Raw genomic sequence first — 20,710 nt, 5'->3', positions numbered from 1 at the left:
TGTGTGTGTGTGTGTGTGTGTTTGTACACAATGGAAATTTGTACTTCAAATGTTTGGATCTATTTAAAAAATGGGGTAGTATTTTTAAAAAGTTAAAAAAAAAATCTAAGAATGAGAGGGAACTATTAAATATGAAGTGAGGGCATAATAAAGAAAAATAAGAAAAGCGTAATTTTCCTGAGCCTTGTGTAATAGATGGGGCTGGGACCTTAACTGAGAAAGAGCTTCTACCAGATTGGCCTGCAGGCAAGTCTGTGGGTCGGTTTCTAGACTGAAGGCAAATGCGGGGAGGGGAGCCCTCTGTGGGCACTGCCGCTCCTTAGCAGGTGGCTCTGGGAGGCATATGCCGCCGAATGCGATCCGAGGCCAAGGACGGATAAGTACCACTCTAAAAGGGAAACAAGAGTCCTGAATATTCAACAGGTAGCCCCTTCCTTACACAGGGGCTACCTGGAGTCACACCTATCAGGGGAGGTTAGCTTCATATAGCATAAAGCTAACAGAGAAATGGGGCCGTAGACTTTTCTCCGACCGTGGCCTGGTAGTGAAACAGGCCTGAAAGGAGAAAATAGCAAGTGGTTCTGCCTGTGCTGGTGTGAGAGTCAGCTGCATGGAAGTCACCAGAGGAGGAGCTCAGCGCAAAAGAAGAAAAACTATGAACAAACGGTTCACAGAGAAGAAATGCCAACAGTCTTGCCTAGGGCCACCCATCGTCGAAAGTAGAGAGATAGCAACGAGGCCGCGCAACGTCGGATCTGGGAAGGGTTATCACTTTCAGTGTTCTGGCTGGACCGAGGAAAGCCAGGAGCACGTCATGGCTGGAAAGGTAAATCGGTAGAATTTTAAAATGAGAATTTGTCGCAATTTCTCAAGGAACTCAAAAGCCCCTGTCCTTTGGCCCATTAGTTCAGTGTCTGAGAGTCCACTCTGGAGGCTCGTAAGTGCTCGGAGGCGTAGCAGCACAAGGCCGTCCCTGCAGCCGGTGTTATACGACAGCCTTGCTTAGGGTAAACAAGATGTCTCAAGGGCACCCAGCTTTCCTGACTTTTTTTTTTTTTTTCCTGGAGGGAGACAATAGCATTTTCATTTATCTTCTGGGGGCAAGCTCCTAATCTCAGTGTTGAATAAAACCAAGTATCGATGATCCCAAAGCCCACCAATGGGCATCTGGTAAAAAGATTAGAATAGAACCCCAAAATTAAAAATCATACCTGCTTATATTAAAAATGAGATGTTGACACGCTGATGGAAAGATAAACATGGACTGGATGTGGGAAAACGGCGTGAAGCAATGTCCACACTACAAAGCCTTAGGCAAACAGGTCTGTGTTCATGAAGCTTCGTTAATACAGGAAAGAGCCTGCTGATCGAGGCCATCTTGAGACGCGGGACTGAGATCCCTGGAGTGGGACGTGGGACATTCTGTCTCCTAGCTTCGAAACTTCATAAATTTCTCTACAACTGATATAAAGACTGTAGGTGCCTGCAGTCTTGTAAAGCGCGAAAGTTTAAACTTTTATTCAAAGCCAACAAACCAATCATTGAATCTCTGACCGTATATAAAAATAAAAAATATATATAAATAAAATATATAATAAAATGTATAAATATATAAGTAAAATATATAAAAATAAAGTTTTATAAATTGAGTATAAGACCTCAAACCAGGGAACCAGCAGAAGGAACAGCTTATATTACTGGGCTTGGTGGAGGTGGTGTTCAGACACAACTCCCTCAGATCACTCTATAAAAGCAATAGAAGAGCTAAGTTACATCAAGCTGAAAAGCTATCGCTATAGCAACCGGATCAACAGGAATGAGAGATGATCCACAGACTTGGCGATGTATAAAACTACATCTGACCAGGATATACAGGGTACAGGACTTCACTCCATAAAGGGAGGCCACAAGCTTCTGACACTCATTTCTAGAAGGAGGGGCCTGAGTTGGGGGTGGTCACTGCACACTGGACACTCACATGAGTAGCTGGCACTTCCTCCCCCGACATTTTGAGATGCTAGAGTATGCGGACCTGGAAGACTGAGAGAAGGGGGGCTCCTGTGTGGTATGGGGAAGCCATCAGCCATGCAGGGTCAAGTGCCGCCGCTTTGAGGTCACTTATGCTCCAGGAAGTACGACATAACCCATGCTCTGTAAAGTGAGCCTGCTAAAGCCATTGGCTCCCGGGGTGAATGGTGGTCGAACTGTGCTTTGGTTTGTTCTTAGGGCATTAGGAGGGGGGAGTAGTGTTCATATTTTCCCCAGGAAAGGAATGCATCTGATATCATTACTTACTAGGGGATACCACAGGAAACATCACCTCAGCCCAGAAGAGGCTGCTCTTGTAGAAACCATAAGGTAGCTAACGCTATCTAATGTGATGTAAACGTCACCCCTGGATATACATCCAAATGGAATGAAATTGGTGTGTTGAAGACATATGTGTCCCCATGTTTGTTTTATAATTATTATTGTAGCATTGGGGATGTGGAGGGACAGAGAGAATAGAGGTATGGTTCAAAGATACAATAGACAAGAAACGGGTTCTAGAGCCACCACTAGTTGGTAATAATGTAATTATCGTAAATTTCGAAGTACTTTAAAATATCCGTATGAGAGGACTCGGAATGTTTACCACAAAGAAACAAATCTTTAGAGGGATATGCTAATCGCCCTGACTTTATTATTCTACAACACACTGATATATAGATGCAGATATCACACACTGCCAATAATCTGTGTAACTATTGTATATAAATTAAAATTAAATCAAAAAATGAACAACCATATTAGATGTATTACAGGCAAAATTTTTCAGAGACTGACTGTGGACTAACATTTGTTTTCAAATCTCTATACTCTTTATACAGGGTGAACTCTTTTTTTTTTTTTTTTTTTTTTTTTTTTTGGTTTTTCGAGACAGGGTTTCTCTGTGTATCCTTGGCTGTCCTGGACTCACTTTGTAGACCAGGCTGGCCTCGAACTCACAGCGATCCGCCTGGCTCTGCCTCCCGAGTGCTGGGATCAAAGGCGTGCGCCACCACCACCCGGCTAGGGTCAACTCTTTTAGAGTGCTTTATACCAGATGGATTCCTACAGATTTCTATGAGAACACACTGTTTTCCCCAACCAACCCCAAATCCTGGCAATCTTTTCACCTTAGAAAATAGAGAATTTTGCTGGTGTGTGTGTGTGTGTGTGTGTGTGTGTGTTTCCCAAACCAATACAGGTCTCCGTGCTAGGATCCCCAGGGACTAACAAGCATATTCTGGTCCTGTCACAAAGAATTCCTGAACTAAGAAGCACTTTGTACTCAGGAGGACCTAAATGGTACCATAATGTGTGTCACACAAAACAATGGGCCGTGTATGTTCCATGGCAACCACAACCTATGTTGCCAGAAAGGATGGCTGTTCTGCCCATGGAGTCCTGTGGCACACACTTGTGATCACTACAAACCCTTGGGTGCGGTGCGGCGTGCAAAGCATCTCACCTGCTGGGTGGTGAATAGCGGAGACCTGATTTCACTGACGAAGCTCCAGGCCGGGCTTGGCGGGTGATGGTTCTTGTACCCCATCCTGCTTCCTTGATGTTTTCCAGGGCACAGGTAACCTCCCTCCCCCCCCCCCCCCCCGTGGGTGTCTACTTGGCTCATTCTTGCTTTTTGTTTATTAGTCTCTGTTTGCTGTGCCATTGACTTGGATGAGTTTAAGAGAGGACTGTTGCTGGTGTGCTAAACACTTCTCTAAATTTAGAGCACGCAGGGAGCACAGGCAACAGTTCAGTCATCTGGAGCTGTGTGAAGGACAAGTAGTCCTTGCCGACTGAACGAAGGGCACTACTAAGCACACTGCGTCTGTGGCTGCTGTGCTCGCGGTCCCTCACTTTGACCTACTTTATGCTGTGGTGCGGAGGTTCAAAGTGCCGGCAGTGGATGGATCACGCTGGAAGCTCTCCCTCTGGCACTAACTTCCCCACGGCAGTCTCTCAAGTCAGAACCTTTTCCATGCTTCAAGATTTCTGTCAAGGTATCTGTGTCTCCTACTCCATCTACACTTCCGTGTTCTGAGCACACATCACGTGGACGGATGACGCCATGTGATATTGTTTTCCCTTTATTGAGCATCTGTTTGTCAGCCGCTGTAGTAGGCATTTAACATTGTTTTCCACACTTAATTGATTTTACTCCATGAGTGTGGAGATCAGGGGACAACTTATAGGAGCTGATTCTATCCTTCTACCATGTGGGTTCTGGAGAGCAAGTCTGTCAGGCTTGGCAATAGATGGCCTTTTCCACTGAGCCATCTTGTTGGTCCCTGAGTTTTATGTATCATCCATTATTTCAATCCCTCACAGAGTCTACAAGGTCTGGCTCCTTCCTCATGCTTTGAGTATAAAAACCCTGACAACTGAGTTTGGATCATGCAGTTGTGGGGGCAGAGCAAGTACTGCAACGCAGAGCTACCTGTTTCCAAGGCAAGGTTCTCTCCTGTACAGAACATAGCAGTAATGGGTGGGGTGCTGTATGAACAAAGACTAAAAATATATAAGTATGAAATGTCATGACAAACCCCATTATTATTCTGTTGTTGTTGTTGTTGGTGGTGGTGGTGGTGGTTTTTTGAGACAGGGTTTCTCTGCATACCTTTGTCTGCCCTGGACTCACTTTGGAGACCAGGTTGGCCTCCAACTCACAGAGATCCACTTGCCTCTGTCTCCCAAGTGCTGGGATTAAAAGCGTGCACCACCCCACCATTATTTTGTATGCTGATAAAAAGTTTCTTTTTAAGGCAATTAAAATCTATGGATGAACAGCTATGGAAAAAGAAGCCTTATTGTATTAACTATGGAAAAAAAATGAATTTAGTACAACCCAGTATTTGAACAGTGTGTGTTGTGCTTCTGTCTCGGGCCTTAACAGGTGGGTTGGTGGCCTAAAGTGACAGAATTCAAACTTGATCCAACTATAGCAATCCTGCTCCGTGACCCACATGCGAGGCTGCTCCTGTCTGCTGCTCCCTCCCATGGCTAGCTTTCAAAGGCAAACAGAACCCACATGATCACTAATGGCTAGAAACGAACTTTTATTTTAAATCTGTCAAGAACTCCTGACAGTTATTAATTTTATTAAAATACAATTGTAAAATAAAAAAGAAGAGTGAGTCTCCTTCTTTTCAATATAAATTACAGCAGCCTCTTGGCTGGGTGCTCGGCATTGTTCAAAGTGCTTTTAAGGAATGAGGGCGCTCTAATTTCCAGACAATTAAAACAACAGCAATGAAAAAAAAAAATAATAAATTAAAGCAATCGTAATTGGAGAAGTTGCCCAGGATATGATAATTATATATTTTTTATGTGTGTACAGGCCGGACTCCAAGCTTTGGTACTTTAAAGAAAATTATGTGGATACTGTCCTGTCATTGGCTTGTGTTCATAATACAGAACAAATTAGTTGATATTTTCCCCCAAGAGATGGAAAAAAAAAACCCATGATAATTTCAAATAAAATACAACCATCATTCATTTATCTAATTGCAACATGTTAAAACAAGAACATTTTTATTAAAATATTTAATATCGGAATAACTTATCATAGTATGAAAAAGGGTGAAGTATTTGTCCTTGTTTTTCACTGTCATGTGCACGTCCGGGCAGGGTTATTTTGTGGTGACTCCCACTTTGCATTTTGGATCTCAAAAGATGCAACAGAGGAACCTAATACTTCACCCACTCATACAGTCATCACGTAGACACCTTACCTCGGGCTACTGTAACTGCAAAATGCACTTAAGAAAACAAAGTAAAAATATACATACAAAATATTTTCATATCAAATTATCTTCATTACACTAGATAACCCCCAAGCCCCGCCCCCCGCCCCAATGCTATCATACATGAAAAAAATGTCCTCCGATGGCCATCAGGACAGTCATGTCCGCTCAGGAACCAGAGTGGCCTTTGGCTTTTAAAAGCATTTTGTAAAATAAAGAAGAAAAATGTCAGCCTGCGCCGTGCTGCCGGATGTCATTCACACTTGCAAAAATGCTTTCCAGTCTAAAAAAAAAAATAGATTACATACCCAGAAAAACATCCCCCAAAATAGCCCAGTCTTTTTCCTTTGCTGTTGAACATTTGCGCTGTTCTATTCGGCATCTCCATTTTTCTTTAGGTTTCCCTCCCTCCAAGCTGGGGAGGGAGTTACTGTCCGATGGAAAAGGCTCTTCTTCCTCAGTGGTGATTGCTTCGCTCTGTGGGAGTGTCATTTAGAAACAAAGTATTCTTTCTTTCAACACAAGATTTCACTTCATTTTTACTGAATGTCCTACTGGGCAAAGTCGAAGACTGTTCTTGTTTTGTTTCTCATGCGTTTAAAATGTTAAAAATCAGATTTCTGCATGTATATGTACATCCATACAGAGATATTTTCCCTTCATTGTCTTGTTCTCATTGCAATACAAATTGTCCATCAGAATTGTGATTTGAAATGAGCCAAAATAAAAAGATTTTAGTCACTCCATATGAAAGCCAGCTTCCACCACAAAGGAACACTGAACTCTAATGCAAACAAGATTATGTTTTAAAACTAAACTATAGGTTTAGTTTTACACAGGAAAAAAAATTCAGTGATTTATATAATATGGCTCTTTTCAAAACTTCAGTAAAACCTCAGAATAAGAAAAATCCCAGTTAGCTATAAAGGCATTGGGATGCTTTCCAACAGCACTAGGGAAAACAATTTCTGATTACAATGTGCTCACTGCAATCTCCAACTAGTTTGAAAGTGTCTCTTCTTAGCATCATGTGGGCAGGCTGAACCTTTCATTCTGGATATGCTGGCGTATCAGACACGCAAACCAAAACCCACACAAAAAATTCTCACCATCACCCTGGAAAGCACAAAGAACAGTGTCCAGTCCTGGAGGCATGAAGAAACAAAACAAAACAAAAACCGAACAAAAACAAAGAAAAGATCACTTCATCTGGCTGGACAGATTTCCAAGTTTTAACGTGTGACTGGATTTATTTCAAGGGCTTTTAGTGACTCTGGCTTCGGTCCTGAGCCAGTTTGGAATGGTGCGGTCTAGCAAGTGTTGGCGTCGACTGTTTGAGGCTCAGCTCTCCACTGTGCCCACGTTGGAGCTTATCTAGGGGAAGCAAGGCACTTACTGTAATGGTAATGCAGGTGCTTTATGCATAGTTTCAGTAACATAAAATAAGTTAATATTTTTGATTAAAATGATTTTTTATAATTTATATGTCTTTTTTTTTAATAGAAGCAACTGGTACATTTAGGATAGCTGAACTCAGGAGGTTTATAAGGGAGTCCTCTTCACCCCCTGTTTTGGCTCTTAGGGTGAGGATTTAGGTTAAAAAATAAAATCACTGGCATGCTCAGCGCCCCCAGCCACAGTCTAGAAGCGCTGTGCCAGCGGCAGCTTGACTGTCTTTACTTCTGCTATGTGGGAAGATTTCTGGATGATGCAGCTGGTCGTCCCCTGCACTTCGTCTTTTCCCTGGGCGAGGTTTGTTAAGGCCATGGCTGCATTGATCTCTTTCCAGTATGTGTCATCCTTGCTCGGCCCCCGTCTGTTAGCTGCACTGCATGTGTGCAAAAAAGAAGAGAGAGAGGATCAAATTTGCTGTAGTGTGCACAGGAGACAGTGTCACAGCAAAGCACCAATGGCAGATGAAATTCGTTGATGCTCACCTGTCACCTTTACTAGATCCAATGTCCGGAGTGTCTGCAAAGAGAAGCACAAATTCTGTCACTTGTATCTTGGACTTTTTTCTTTTAAGACTTATTGTATTGGGCCGGGTGTGGTGGCGCACACCTTTAATCCCAACACTCGGGAGGTAGAGGCAGGTGGATTACTGTGAATCTGAGGCCAGCCTGGACTACAAAGTGAGTCCAGGACAGCTAAGGCTACACAGAGAAACCCTGTCTCAACCCTTCCCCAAAAGACTTATTGTATTTCTCTCTTTCTCTCTGTCTCTCTCTCTCTGTCTCTATCTCTCTCTTTCTGTGTGTGTGTGTCTGTGTGTGTGTGTATGACATATGTGTGCAGTTACCCGTGAAGGCCAGAAGAGGGCCTCAGATCTTCTTCAGGTGGAGTTACAGGCAGCTGTGAGGCACCAGCATGGGTGCTGCTAACTGAATGCAGGTCCTCTGGAAGAGCAGAAACTGCTCTTGAACACTGAGCCATCCCTCTAGTCCTGTTTAATCTTAGAAGTTGCAAGAATACAATTTTATCTGGGAAGATGGCTGAAAATTAACTTTTTTATGGAGGTCCCAGAAGTTATTGAGATGAAAAATATTAATTGGTGTAGAAAATCGAGAAAATCCTTTGCAGGGAAGGAATGCACAGGGAGGTGTATAGATGGTCCTGGCCATCAGGACTCTTGCTCATTTCTCGCCTGCCAGCAACTATCAGAACATCACCATGCCCCCACAGTAGTTTGTTTCCTTCAACTCCAGACAAGGACTTTCCTAGGAAGCTGTTGAGCCCCTCCTCCCCAAGCCATAATATTTTGCAATTTCTGCAACTCAAGCCTGAGGGGTGAGACTGACAAGCCTGGACAATCGACACACAAGTAACAGATGTGATGCTGACAATAACAGGAGCTCCTGGCACATCAGGAAAAAAAATCAGTCTTTAAAGTCCAAAAGAACTGCTCCTGGCCCTGCTGTCATGACAACAGCGGGAGAAGGCTGGCTTATGCCTGAGCACCGTCACCTGCGGTGCGCATTTGCTCCCTTCCCTTCAGATCACCAACCTCTTCCAAGACCATGAAAACATAATGAAAGACTGAAATGGGTTCTGGGTGTTAGTCCTTTGTCTAAAGGAACATTGCCTGTGCAGCACAAAAAAGCTGATTCATTACAGGATAAAAATGTGTAGGTCAGGAGTCAAGCAGAGTCTCTTTATAAGCTCAGAAGACTCTGAATCTAGGTAGTAGACGAGCCTTGGCCACCACCACCTTCATCACCACCACCACCGTCTCCACCACCACCATCATCACCACCTCTACCACCACCATCACCATCACAACTACTCCCATCACCACCACCACCACCTCCACCACCTCCACCACCACCACCACCACGACCTCCACCACCACCACCACTTCCACCACCACCATCACTACTACCACGATCACCATCACCTCCACTACCACCATTGCCACCACCACCAACACCACCACAACTACTACCATCACCACCATTATTACCACCACCACCTACAGCAAGAGTACACGATAGTGAGCATCTACTTACAGAAGCCTGGAAGGACAGAAAGGAAGCCGAAAATGGACACAATGTACTCAAAGGCCTCCTCTTCCTACGACCTTTGCAAAACAGTCCTTTCTTGGACTCACTCCTTCCCTTTGCCTTTTCTTCTTATTCACTATTTCTCTAGGCTTTTTGTTTTTTCTCTGTCATGCTGAAGGTTTATCAGGCAGTACAATTTAATGCCCAGAGTCAGAGCCCAGGTTTACAACGTAGTCTATCCTGGGCAACAATTCCCATGGTGAAGAAGACAGCCACAAGAAAATAACTGTGTCGATATAAAAAGTAGCTAAATTCAATGTCCTCTGTACAGACAGAGACTCCAGAAGCCTGCTAACAGTGAAGCTCTCTAGACAGGAATAGCTTGCTGGGAGCTACTTAAAATCTGAGAAGCCAGGAAACTTGAAAGAAAAATAAAAGCAAGAAATCAAAATAAAAGTACTTAGTGAAGGCACTTCAAGGTGCCTGTGAAGGACACATAAGGTGACCTGCATCTCAGTTTCCTTTCCCCAAACATTCAGGTAGCATTTAATAGGTTCTGGGGGAATGCTTGGGCCCGCAGTGCCATCAGCCTGTAATCCTCTGACCCTGCTGGCTTGGCCTGCACAGTCAGAGCCCTGCCCTGCTGTGCTGGATAATTTGGGGTTGGAAGTCACTCATGCACATGGAGTAAAAACAGCAATAATTTTTAGCCCACAGAACTCCAGTAAGCCTGATTTATAGACAATTTTCTATGAGTGAAGTATCTTCAGTGCTGCTTTAAAGGGTTTTTAAATATCACATTTAATTATTAATGGAGATATATGTATGAGCCACAACATACGTATAGAGGTCAGAGGATAAAGGTCAGAGGACAAGAATTTGTTCTTTCCTTCCATCATTCAGGTCTCAAGATCTAAGCCAATTTGTCATCAAGGTGACATATGCCTTAAGCTACTGAGTCCCAATTCTAATTTATTTAGCTTTAGTGACTTTGTACAGGGTTGCATGTCTCTTTGGTGTTGAAGAGGCTCCCGTTATCTGTGTTTGCTCAGTAGTGACAGGTGCGAGATGCTACCAGAACAGAGAAGTCAAGGCCTTTTCCAGAGGGTAAGTTGGCAACACTGGGCATTTTACAGAAAGAGGGGATAGGGGAGGAGAGAGAGAGAGAGAGAGAGAGAGAGAGAGAGAGAATATTAATATTTTGGTATTTGCTCTAGACCAAAGGTTAGGGTATGTTCAGTCAATGGAAAGGTTTGTCAAAAGCAAAATAAGTTCCACGAAGCACAAACATTAGAGAAATAAGAAAACTGGATTTAGAAAAGACTGTTCTGAGGCTCTAGTTCATTGATGAACTAGTTCCCAGCGACTGATGAAGGAACCAGAAGGTGGTTTCCTGCCTGACAGGTCAGCTGAGGGTGGTGACTGATGCCAAGCAGGAAGCTTGTGGCTCTTAGACATGTAATGTGGTGCAGGATCCTCCAGTGATGTCTCCTGTATGGAGAGGGAAACAGGTTCCCCAAGATGAGGAAGATGCCTTATGTTTTGAAGCCACAGAGCAGCCACATGTTGCTGGCACTTACCATAGCTGGCTCTGTAAAGTCAAGCTACTGAGAAAGGAGATTCCCGCAACAGGCTGCGAAATTAGGAAACTCTGCTTACTTAGAGATGAATGTGCTTTATGCTTTGGTGCTTAGAAAACGTGTCTGATGTGAAAAACAAAAAACAAAACCAACCCACTCAAATCTGTGTTTCGGCATTTTACTTAGTTTCACAAATATTCTCTCTCTCTCTCTCTCTCTCTCTGTTGTATCTGTCTGTCTGTCTGTGTTTCTCTCTCTCTGCCTCTGCTCCTTCCCTCCCTGTGGAAGCACTAGTATTACAGACGCTCCCATTGTGTGCCTGGCTTTTACATGAGTCTAGAGGATTTGAACTTGGGTCCTTGAACTTGCAGAGCAGCGCTTTTACCCAAAGAGCCATTTCATTAACCCCTACTTTTACAAATCTTATGACAACGTCCTATGTAGGAGCTCCAAGGCTGAACATTTACACCTTATTTTAACACATGTGGGCACATTTGGTGCTGGGAGGAAGGACGGGTTCTGAGGACAGAGCCAGAGCCACATTAAGCTGTAACCACTGGAAGCAGCTTTCGTTTCTATCAAGGCTAAATCTGCCCCAAGGGTCACTCTAGAGGATTTGACTCAGACCACTTGCAAAAGCTAACTGTCCTCACCTGCAAGCTTTTCTGCAAGCTCCTGGTTTGAGTCTAAAACATAGCCTGGGGTTAAAGGGCATGCGTTTGTGTGGCTAGGATATGCAATCTAGACCCACCCTGAGGGGTGGTGAATCTAGTTCCTAAATAAACCACAAAAGGAAGTCCACAACAACCTCCTTCTTCTCAGAAATATTTGTGCATTCTCTGGAAAGCAAGAACGCTGAAAATCTACTAGTGTTTGGACTTCTGTTCACTGTGCTGAGATGGAATCTGGGGAGAAGTTCCAGCTACTTCAGAGACCAACATCCCCTGAGCAGGTCACACTGACTAGTGCTACTAAAGGCTATGATTACCAGCCCCTGCCCACACACACACTGCTTTTTCCCCCTTCAAAGCAAACACTTGCTTCCTCTTTTCTGGTGGAAGCAGTTGTCTTTGCAGTCCAGTCAGCATTTAGGGACAGTCGGTATGCTGTTCCCATCACTGGTGGTCATGATGCTTGGGTTACTTCTGCCCACCCACGACAGCTGGGTCACGGCCTCCCTTCTAGTAGGACTACCAGGGGCTCCAGACACAGGGAAAGACACAGAATAAATACTGCTGAAAGTCCGAAGAAAGCAGGGGCCCATGCTGCAGGCGTGCCGAAGGTTGCTTGGCTGAGGATACCAGCACGCACAGATCAGGGTCGCTCAGCGGTATCTCACTCTGCAAAGTAGCTTGGCTCAGCCTCCCAAAGTCTGGGCTAAAAAGCCCTTTCAGATTCTAATGTTCCAAAAATCAGCTATGCTGTCAATTACCATAAAAGCAACTGGCTGGCAGGAACTGCTTACCGAACCAGCCAAAAGAGTATGTTTTAAGACCAAAAAAAGAAAAAGAAAGAAGAAAGCGGCGGGCAGTTAGGAAAATCTTGGGTGCTGTAAAACTCAAAGCACGTTGAAACTTGAAGTCGGGCTATCCTCACTTCGGATGTGTGTTTCCTTAGAAAGTTACGCACAGAAACAACCATGTGGAAAACTGCTGCACAGCAACTCAGGTCGTGTCAGCCAGCGTAGGGCTCAGTAGCCATTCAACTTGCACAAATGCCATTTAGAAGCACACTGATTTGGAGTCAGATTCTTAAACTAACATCTGTAGGCCTACAGAGTGACCAAAGTACGGCCAAATCTTCCCCCTCTGTGATATATTTCTCAAACTGAATAAATAAATGCTAAAATTGGCAATGTTTTGTTAAGTGTTTCACGAAGGAGTCCCTTGTGCCACTACAAAGTAAATAAAACTAAGGAAGACTAAACGCGTGACTATTTTTCAAAGTAAGTAATGTGAAAATCACATAACTGACACTTCCTTAGATTAAAATGAAAAAGATAAAGACCGGAAACACTGGGGAGTATGGGGAGGAGAAGGTGGGAGAAACACAGAAATTACTCTGCCAAAGAAAAGCAAAATAGGTCACAGGACTAGGTGAGTGGAGAGAGGCGGCCACAGCTCGTATTCTAAGACAATGGAAGACAGTATCCACCTCACTGTCACACCTTGCAGGGCAATGAAAACCTTGGAGCGTATGCCAACGACCCAAAGCCAGCCACACACCCCCATGTCTGAATACTAGGCTTCCACATTGGAGGTCAGTTTGGCAGCTATGGTTGGTGAGAGCAGCTGAGCACAGCCAAGGCTTAGTGTGTACATCCCAGAGATGTGGGACACTAGACCATTTCAAAGAAGTGGGATGACTGATGAAAAGAACAAGACCCAGCAAGCATGGCGGACAGAAGGCATCCACAAAGGTTTGAACTACTGATTGCTCCAAGGCAGTAGGACCTTATAGAAAGCAGCCACCACCCATGTGTCTCATGCCACTTTGATGCTCAGAGTGGCTATCTTTCCACATCAGGATGCCTGGATGGGCCATCCCCTCCCCCACCCCCCACCCGCAACACACACACACAGACACTCATACACACACTTATGCAGACACACTTATGCACACACACTCACACACAAACACACTTCTGCACAGAAACACATACACACATTTATGCACACACATACATACACACTTATACACACAAACACACAGCCTCCATGGTGCTGTCACTTTATTCTCCTTTTATAGAAAAGCTTTTGGGCCAGCAACATGGCTCAGGTGGTACGGTGCTTACTGCAAAACCTGACAACCTGAGATAGCAACCAGAGCTTATAGGGTGGAAGAGAACAGACTCTTGTGAGTTAGCCTCTGAGCTCCACACTTGCATCGGGGCACCCATGCTCCCTGCCCCCACCCGACGTACACAAAAAGAAATAAGTGTAATTTAGAAAAATAAATAGCTTTTCTTATTTTCCCCAATAAGAAAGTAATGTAGTAGGGGGGAAAAAATCTCTGATAGTATTTATTGAGCCTAAAGAAAAGTTCTGGACCATAAGACTCTATAGTTAGTGTGTGGGAGCACTAGGACAGAAAGCACACGCGAAGTGCAGCTCAAATTGTGACTTTTCCCTCTTATAGCCAGAGACTTTCCAGATCAAGTCTTCTGATGATTAGGTTTTGATTGGAGTTGTTTGTAGAGAAAGTCATTCAGTATGGACTAACTTCACACTAATGCGTTTGCTTTTCCTCTTACTGCAGACAGATTGAGTCAGGTGGTGCTTTTCTTCCATTTATTGTAGACAAAAACAAATTTTAGTATTCACATATAAAAGAAAAAAAATGATGAGGGTTCACAGTGGAAGACCCGGGGGTGGGGCATGGTGGAGTATGAAATAGAATGAGACAGAATACTTAGTTTCAATAGTGACATCTGTGCACTGGTTAGTTTTGGTGACTTGACTAGAATCCTCTGAGAAGAGCGGAGCTCAGCTGAGGAACTGCCTGCATCGAGATGTATGCCCAAGGGGCACTCTCTTGGTTAATGATTGCTGTGGGAGTGCCCAGCGCACTGAGAGTAGTGCCATCCTTAGTGAGGTGTCCTGGGTGTGTGAGGAAGCCAGCTGAGCAAGCCATGGCCAGCAAGCTGGGAACGAGTCTCTGCTTCCATTCCTGCCGCCAGGTTCCTGCCGTGAGTTCCTACTTTGTCTTCCCTTAGTGATGGACTATATAGCCCGCAAGATGAAATAATCCTTTTCCTCTTCAGATTGCTTTCTGTAGTGATGTTTGCTACAACAGCAGAAAGCAAATGAGGGACCGGATAGATGGTCTTCTAAGCAAGTCATACTTATCTGTTTTAAGCAGGATATTTTGTTTTGCGTGTATTTGTGTTTTTCTTACATGTATGCCCGTGCATCATGTGTGTGTTGGTACCTGAAGAGGTCAGTAGAAGGTCTCAAATCCTCTGGTACTGGAGCTATGGGCTCCATCCATATGTGCCACCATATGGATGCTGGGAATCAAACCTAGATCCTCTTGAAGACCAACCAGGGCTCTTAACCACTGAGCCACCCTCCGGCCTCATCAGTACATGTCTTGGAGCCCCGTTCCTCACCAAGCTTCCATTTTTGTCATATCCTCTATTATGCTAAGGAATAGTTTACTGTTAGAATTTCCCGGATGCAAAGCACGGGAGAAACACAAGTGGCTTGAGAAAGCTCAGAAGTCATCTCCATTCAATTTAAATGTGAAGAAAAAGAGCCTGGAGGTTAGAGAATCGCCTAGAACATCAGCTCCTGTTTATTGGCTGCCTCTGCGTGCACGAGCCGTTATTCCAGGAATTCTCCAAACATTATCTGGTTGTCTGGTAACAATAACTCTGTGAGACAGGGCACCAACACCTCTGTACACGATGACACTGCAGCTCAGGAGGTCCGAGGAATTGCAAGGGACGTAGAAAAGTGGGGACTGTGAGACTCATCTCTGAGTCAGCCAGCACTGATGGTCACGGTTGCAGCCTCCATTATGCCAAGGTCTCTTTGGATAAAACCACCTGCAGGGACTCTGGGGTACCTAAGACAGTGCCATCCAGAAAGGCCATGGAGCCGACATGCACTAAACATTAATTCACCGCCATTCATGAGGCCCTGGCTTCCGTCTGCAGCACCAGAAAAATTCACATGCACCAAACACACACACAGACACACACAGACACACAGACACACACACACACACACACACACACACACACACACACACACACACACAGAGAGAGAGAGAGAGAGAGAGAGAGAGAGAGAGACTCACATACACAGACACACAGACAGACTCACATATACATACAAGAGTCACACATAGACACACACACACAGACACACATGGATACATATACACACAGAAACACACACACACACACACACACACACACACACACACACCCCACTATTCAACTCCTTTTTTCTAGAACTGTAGACCAGGAACACAAGGACAACAACCAAGCCTTTCTTCCTCTCCCTGTGGGTTGATCTCTGATCAAGGCATCTGTCCAAGTCTCAGAAAAGGAACGGTGAAAGGCCCCTACAGCTTCTCCAGGCTTTAATTAGAGCAATGTTTTAAGAGTGATGCTAGCCTTGTGATCACTGTCTTCTAGCCCAGCAGGAGCTACTGCTAAATCACTGCAGGAGAGCCACTGTCCCACCAGGTTTAGAAGAAATTGTTTGTGGTTATCCTCTCTTAGGGACAGTTAGGGTTTTTGTAGAGTCAGAGTAAATCATTTAAAAATGATTTCTGACCAAAAGGAAAGAGAAAGAATAAAAACACCTACCAGTGCAACATTCATCCCTAGAGGACTGAACTGCTTCCAACAGTGCTCCCCCCCCCCACCCCTGGCCCCCAAAGTGAGCTATCCTCTAAAACTTGACTTGACAAGAAAGGGAGTGATGCTGGGTCACTAAGTCTGTTGCTTCTGGAAAGTCATGAGGTGTCTGGCTTCTGTGAGCCAGCAGTGGGGTGGGGCCCACTGGAAACCTTCTACTTAGTGAGAACTAGAAAATGAAACCAAGCTCATCTTTATGGATGGATTTACTTCTCCCTCTCCACCCCCACCCCCCAGCAATATTCTAGCTAAATTATTCATCTCGGGGCCACTATTAGGTGACTTCCAAAATCATTTAAGAGTCTGAGGAAAGATCTTTCCAAGAATTGAGCCAGTGTTTCCCTTAGCACGGCTTCCACATCTGGCCCAACATTCTTTTCCTTCCTGCTACCTCTCATGTGGGCTGGCTTCAGCAAGGCTAATCATGCCCAGATGTGCTGGATCCATAGGGTCCCCACCTCAGCTGCCTTTCTGTCAAAGCATCATCCTTTGGGTCACGTCAGAATATTAAAAATTAGAAGGCCATGCCCCTCTATGTGGGACCAATGGTGAAGAGCTCTTTATCTGGATGAGGAACACTGACGGTTCAAAGCTCCCAGCGTGTGTCCGTAGTATTGCCACTAACAGCAACACACAGTGTCAGTCTCCCTGTAACTGTGCTGCTTTGTCCCTTACTTGCTGGGGAATGCTAGCCTTAATGGGTTTTCACTATTGGGCAGAGCACATAGGGTTTTGCCAGTAGATCTTGGTTCGCTCCTCTGTGCTTCTGTGTTGGTGGAATGAATGTACAACTACTCTTGCCGCACTCACTCCTGGTGTCTGTTCTTCTGGGATGCTCAGCCATCCTGCGCCGATCCGCTCAGCCATCCTGTGCCGACCTTTCTGGAATGGTGGATTAAAAGTGCAGAAAATGGGATGTGCGATTTCACAGTAACTCCTTACAATAAGCAGAGTATCACCCAATGATGAGGGCTCAGTTCACTCTCAGTCTTTTTTTGCATTGGCCGTTTTGAGTGTTCTTGATGTGAAGTTACCCTGCATGGTCTCCTCTCCCAAGATTGCTCCACCCTTGCTAAGCTGAGAGCTTCGCTTTGAAGATTAGAGTGCAGTCTGTGGGAGGGAGGAGCTGGTTGGGTGACCTAGCAGAAGGTCTGAGATGGTGAATACTCGCCCTTCTTGGCTTCTTCTATCAGCTATAAAGGTGGCCTAGAGGAGGTCGCAGAGACACTGGGCAGAGCCTGACAGTACAGCTGGACCCCTGCTTTCTCTCTTGGTGTCCGAGAGATCACCAGCTGTGTGACTTTCCGCGTCTCTACCTTCTCGTTTAGAAAATGGATCACAGATACATGGGATGGTCATAAAAACCACATGATAATATTTTGTTAAACACCAGAAGAGAATTTGAAGACACACACACACACACACACACACTACTCTGAGGGCCATTGTGAAAAAAAATGCCAATTTCCTATCTCACTTTATTCTTTTATGTCAATAAAGTAGGGTTGAATGCAGTCACTGAGAAAATCAGTACTGTTTAGAGATTAATATGAAAACCACCGTGTAAGGACAGAATATTTAACTCCAGGCAAAGCCCATCAACTTAGATTAATGAACCAAGTGTGTGGAATCTATCATCTTCAAAGACAAAGATGGCGTTGCTGTTGCTCTTTCGTGCCAGAACAGCACAGCACGCCAGGACAAAGAGCCCTGGAGCCACATTAAAGAGCTGCTGACCTCGAGTGTCTGATGGGTTTTGTTACTTCATTTTCTCAAAGGGAATATTGGAGATGCTACCCAAACTGCTTCATGCATAAAAGCTAGGTCTCCAGCCAAGACTCAGAAAACGACTTCCTAGCTCCCTATGAATTGCTTCTGTGTGCCTGCATGTTACAGGAGCACTGGTTGTCAGTAAAAGCACCCACTCTGCATAAAAATTGGGCAACTGGCTCTGAAACTGGCACTCTCTTACTGCTGCTTTCTCATATTAATGCTGGTCTTCATTCCTCTGTGCTCTTCCACAGCACGGGCGCTGCTCCGCTGCTCCGCGCAAGAGCGGGCTTAGAGCTGCCCACTGCAGTTCTAGAAGGGTAATATTTTTTAACAAATACACAGCTGAATGGCATTAGGGTACAAACTTCTAATATGGCTTCCTTTAACAAAATAAAAGCCTTTTAAACGGAAAAAAATATTCACTTGTAATAATCTGGAAATGGGCTGGAACGTCTGGCTTCCTCCGTGCTTTTTCAAGCTCTTCAGTATCTCTGAAAAACCCAGCAAAAAGTATTTTTTTTTCCTCTGATATATGAACTGCAGTGTATCTCTGAGTTGGCTCACATTGTTGCCAGGGTGTTCAAATTCCTCACATCACCGTCTCCAGAAACGATACTTCATCCTGAAGGATCTCGGGGTTAAATCTGTCTGAGTGCATTAACACCAGAAATGACACAATAAAAAGACGACGTTCACAACCATCTTGGCTCTTTCAGAAAAATAGCAAATGACAGTTGCTCTATATTTATAGTTCAGCTGTTATATTTATTACAAAAGGAAAAAAAAAACACATTTTAAACCCAAGATGGACTCTATCACCAACCTTTCTACATTCCAGATGCACTTTACCATTCTTGATCAGCTTGAATCTTAAAACGGAATTTAAGCCTATGCTCTGTGTTCCTGCACTGCAGCCTTTAGTGTTTGGTATTGAAAAAAGTGCAATTAAAAACTGAAAGCTTTTAATTCTGAAACACATGTGAAGGCTGACCAGGAAGTGAAAGTATACTTGAAACGAGAAATGGAGCGCTGGCTTAAAGGTAAAATCACCTGCCATACAAGCATGGGGATCCGAGTGAGAATTCTCAACGAAAGGATGGGCCCAGCAGCAAACATCTGTAATCCCAGCACCCCTGCAGCTAGGTGGGAGGCACCGAAACAGGAGAATTCCCAGGAGTTTGAGTGCCAGTTAGCCTGTTATACAGAGAGGCAAACCGCATAGAAGGCTTGTCTCCAACAGAGTGGAAGGTGAACACTGACCCCTGGGGCAGTCCTCTGACCTTTACCCTTATGGAGTTGCCCTCTTCAAAACTGTTCTGATAACACGGAAGGATGGAAGTGAGAAGAAGCCACGCCCAAAGGTGAGAGGTCACTGCCCGGTCCACAAGTGGTATACCTGTGGCAGAGGTCAGACAGCCTCTACTGAAGTGGCCTCTGTAACCCATTTTGACCAAAAGAACACTGAAAAAAATCCTTCCTACCTTGAGCCTGTCTTGCCAGAGAAATCCATTCTAAAATTTAGCCCAAGGATGTACATCCCGAACCATGTGGAAACAAAAGCCCTGGCAAGGGAGCAAAGAGCCGGCTCTGTATGAGTTAGATGTGCTCGCATGGCAGGTGTCTTGCGCTGGGAACGGGTTCTGGCTAAAGGCAGCCACACCTAATGGCTGGTGGCAGATGCTGCAGGAATATCTGACTGTCCCTTCCTACTAATGTACTAAATAACACAACCACTGCATGGTACTCCCTAAAAAGATGCAATTGTTATGTTTTTGTGTGCCAGTTAAAAAACAAAACTGGAATTTAACTGAAATACACACTGATGGCAGTCTAAAAGTACAGTTATCACATAGTATCCTATAAGTTTGTGCAATTTTTGTTATGAATTGATCAAAGTGAATTTGAAATAAAAATAACATCTACTGAATCCCAGGGGCATACAGAGTAAGGTGCTTTAATTAACCTAACAAGCTGGCCTTGAAGAGGCAAGAACACTTTTTAAAATGTTACTACATTTGGGGTTTTTTTCTTGGTGTGTGTGTGTGTGTGTGTGTGTGTGTGTGTGTGTGTGTGTGTGTGTGTGTGTGTTTGCATGCACAGATATGGAGGCCAGAGGGCTACTTGTAACACACAATTACTGCCTTCCACCATGTGTGTCCTGCAGACTGAACTCAGTTCTTCAGGCTTGAAGGCAAACACCTTGAGCCACTGCTCCATCTTGCTGGCCCAATAAAAGCATTTTATAGGTAACAAAGCATAGTCTTTGCAATAATTTGTATAAGGCACAACATTTCAACTGAGACCACAGGAAAGTAGTAATCAGACTCACTACGCAGGTGACATTAGGCAGGTCGTTCTCACACGGTGCCTGTGTTTCTCACTTGTGGAATGGGATGACAGTAACATCTCATTTTTTTTTTTTTAAACATCTCATTCTTTTAAGATCGCCTGGAAGACACACAAGGTGCCAAAAGCAGAGTGTCCAAGCAGACCAGGTGCGGGGTTATGGCTATGGTGTTATGACTCCTGGTGTTATCAGCTGCACTGTAGCTACCTTTGTGAGGCACAGCGCTGCCCCACATCTGTGGAGGTGCCCAGACTGCTCTTGTGTCTTTTCTGGCAATCTTTAGGGCTCTAGTCCATTTTCTTGGAATTTAGTAAAGAAGAGGAAAAAAGAACCTCCAGTGGCAGGGGTAAGGGTGGGGTAGGGGTATC

The 20,710-nt window shown here is 44.5% G+C and overlaps 1 protein-coding gene across 2 annotated transcripts in view; it reads right to left on the bottom strand.

Annotated features, from left to right (window-relative positions):
- Positions 1–4,883: 4,883 nt before the first annotated feature.
- The window catches only part of Mkx (mohawk homeobox), a 70,674-nt gene continuing 54,847 nt past the window's right edge, over positions 4,884–20,710 (bottom strand). Inside the window, exons 6-7 of one of the 2 annotated variants that reach the window (XM_051151161.1) lie at positions 7,709–7,742; positions 4,884–7,599 (exon numbers count right to left, since the gene is read on the bottom strand). In XM_051151161.1, the coding sequence (XP_051007118.1) occupies positions 7,413–7,599; positions 7,709–7,742 (221 nt within the window). In that variant the 3' untranslated portion in view covers positions 4,884–7,412. The remainder of the gene's footprint in view (positions 7,600–7,708; positions 7,743–20,710) is intronic. The other variant, XM_051151160.1, reaches the window with a different exon arrangement.

This window comes from Acomys russatus, chromosome 9 (assembly GCF_903995435.1).
Source record: "Acomys russatus chromosome 9, mAcoRus1.1, whole genome shotgun sequence".
Taxonomy (NCBI): Eukaryota; Metazoa; Chordata; class Mammalia; order Rodentia; family Muridae; genus Acomys; species Acomys russatus.
This window is presented reverse-complemented; position numbering and strand designations above follow the sequence as displayed.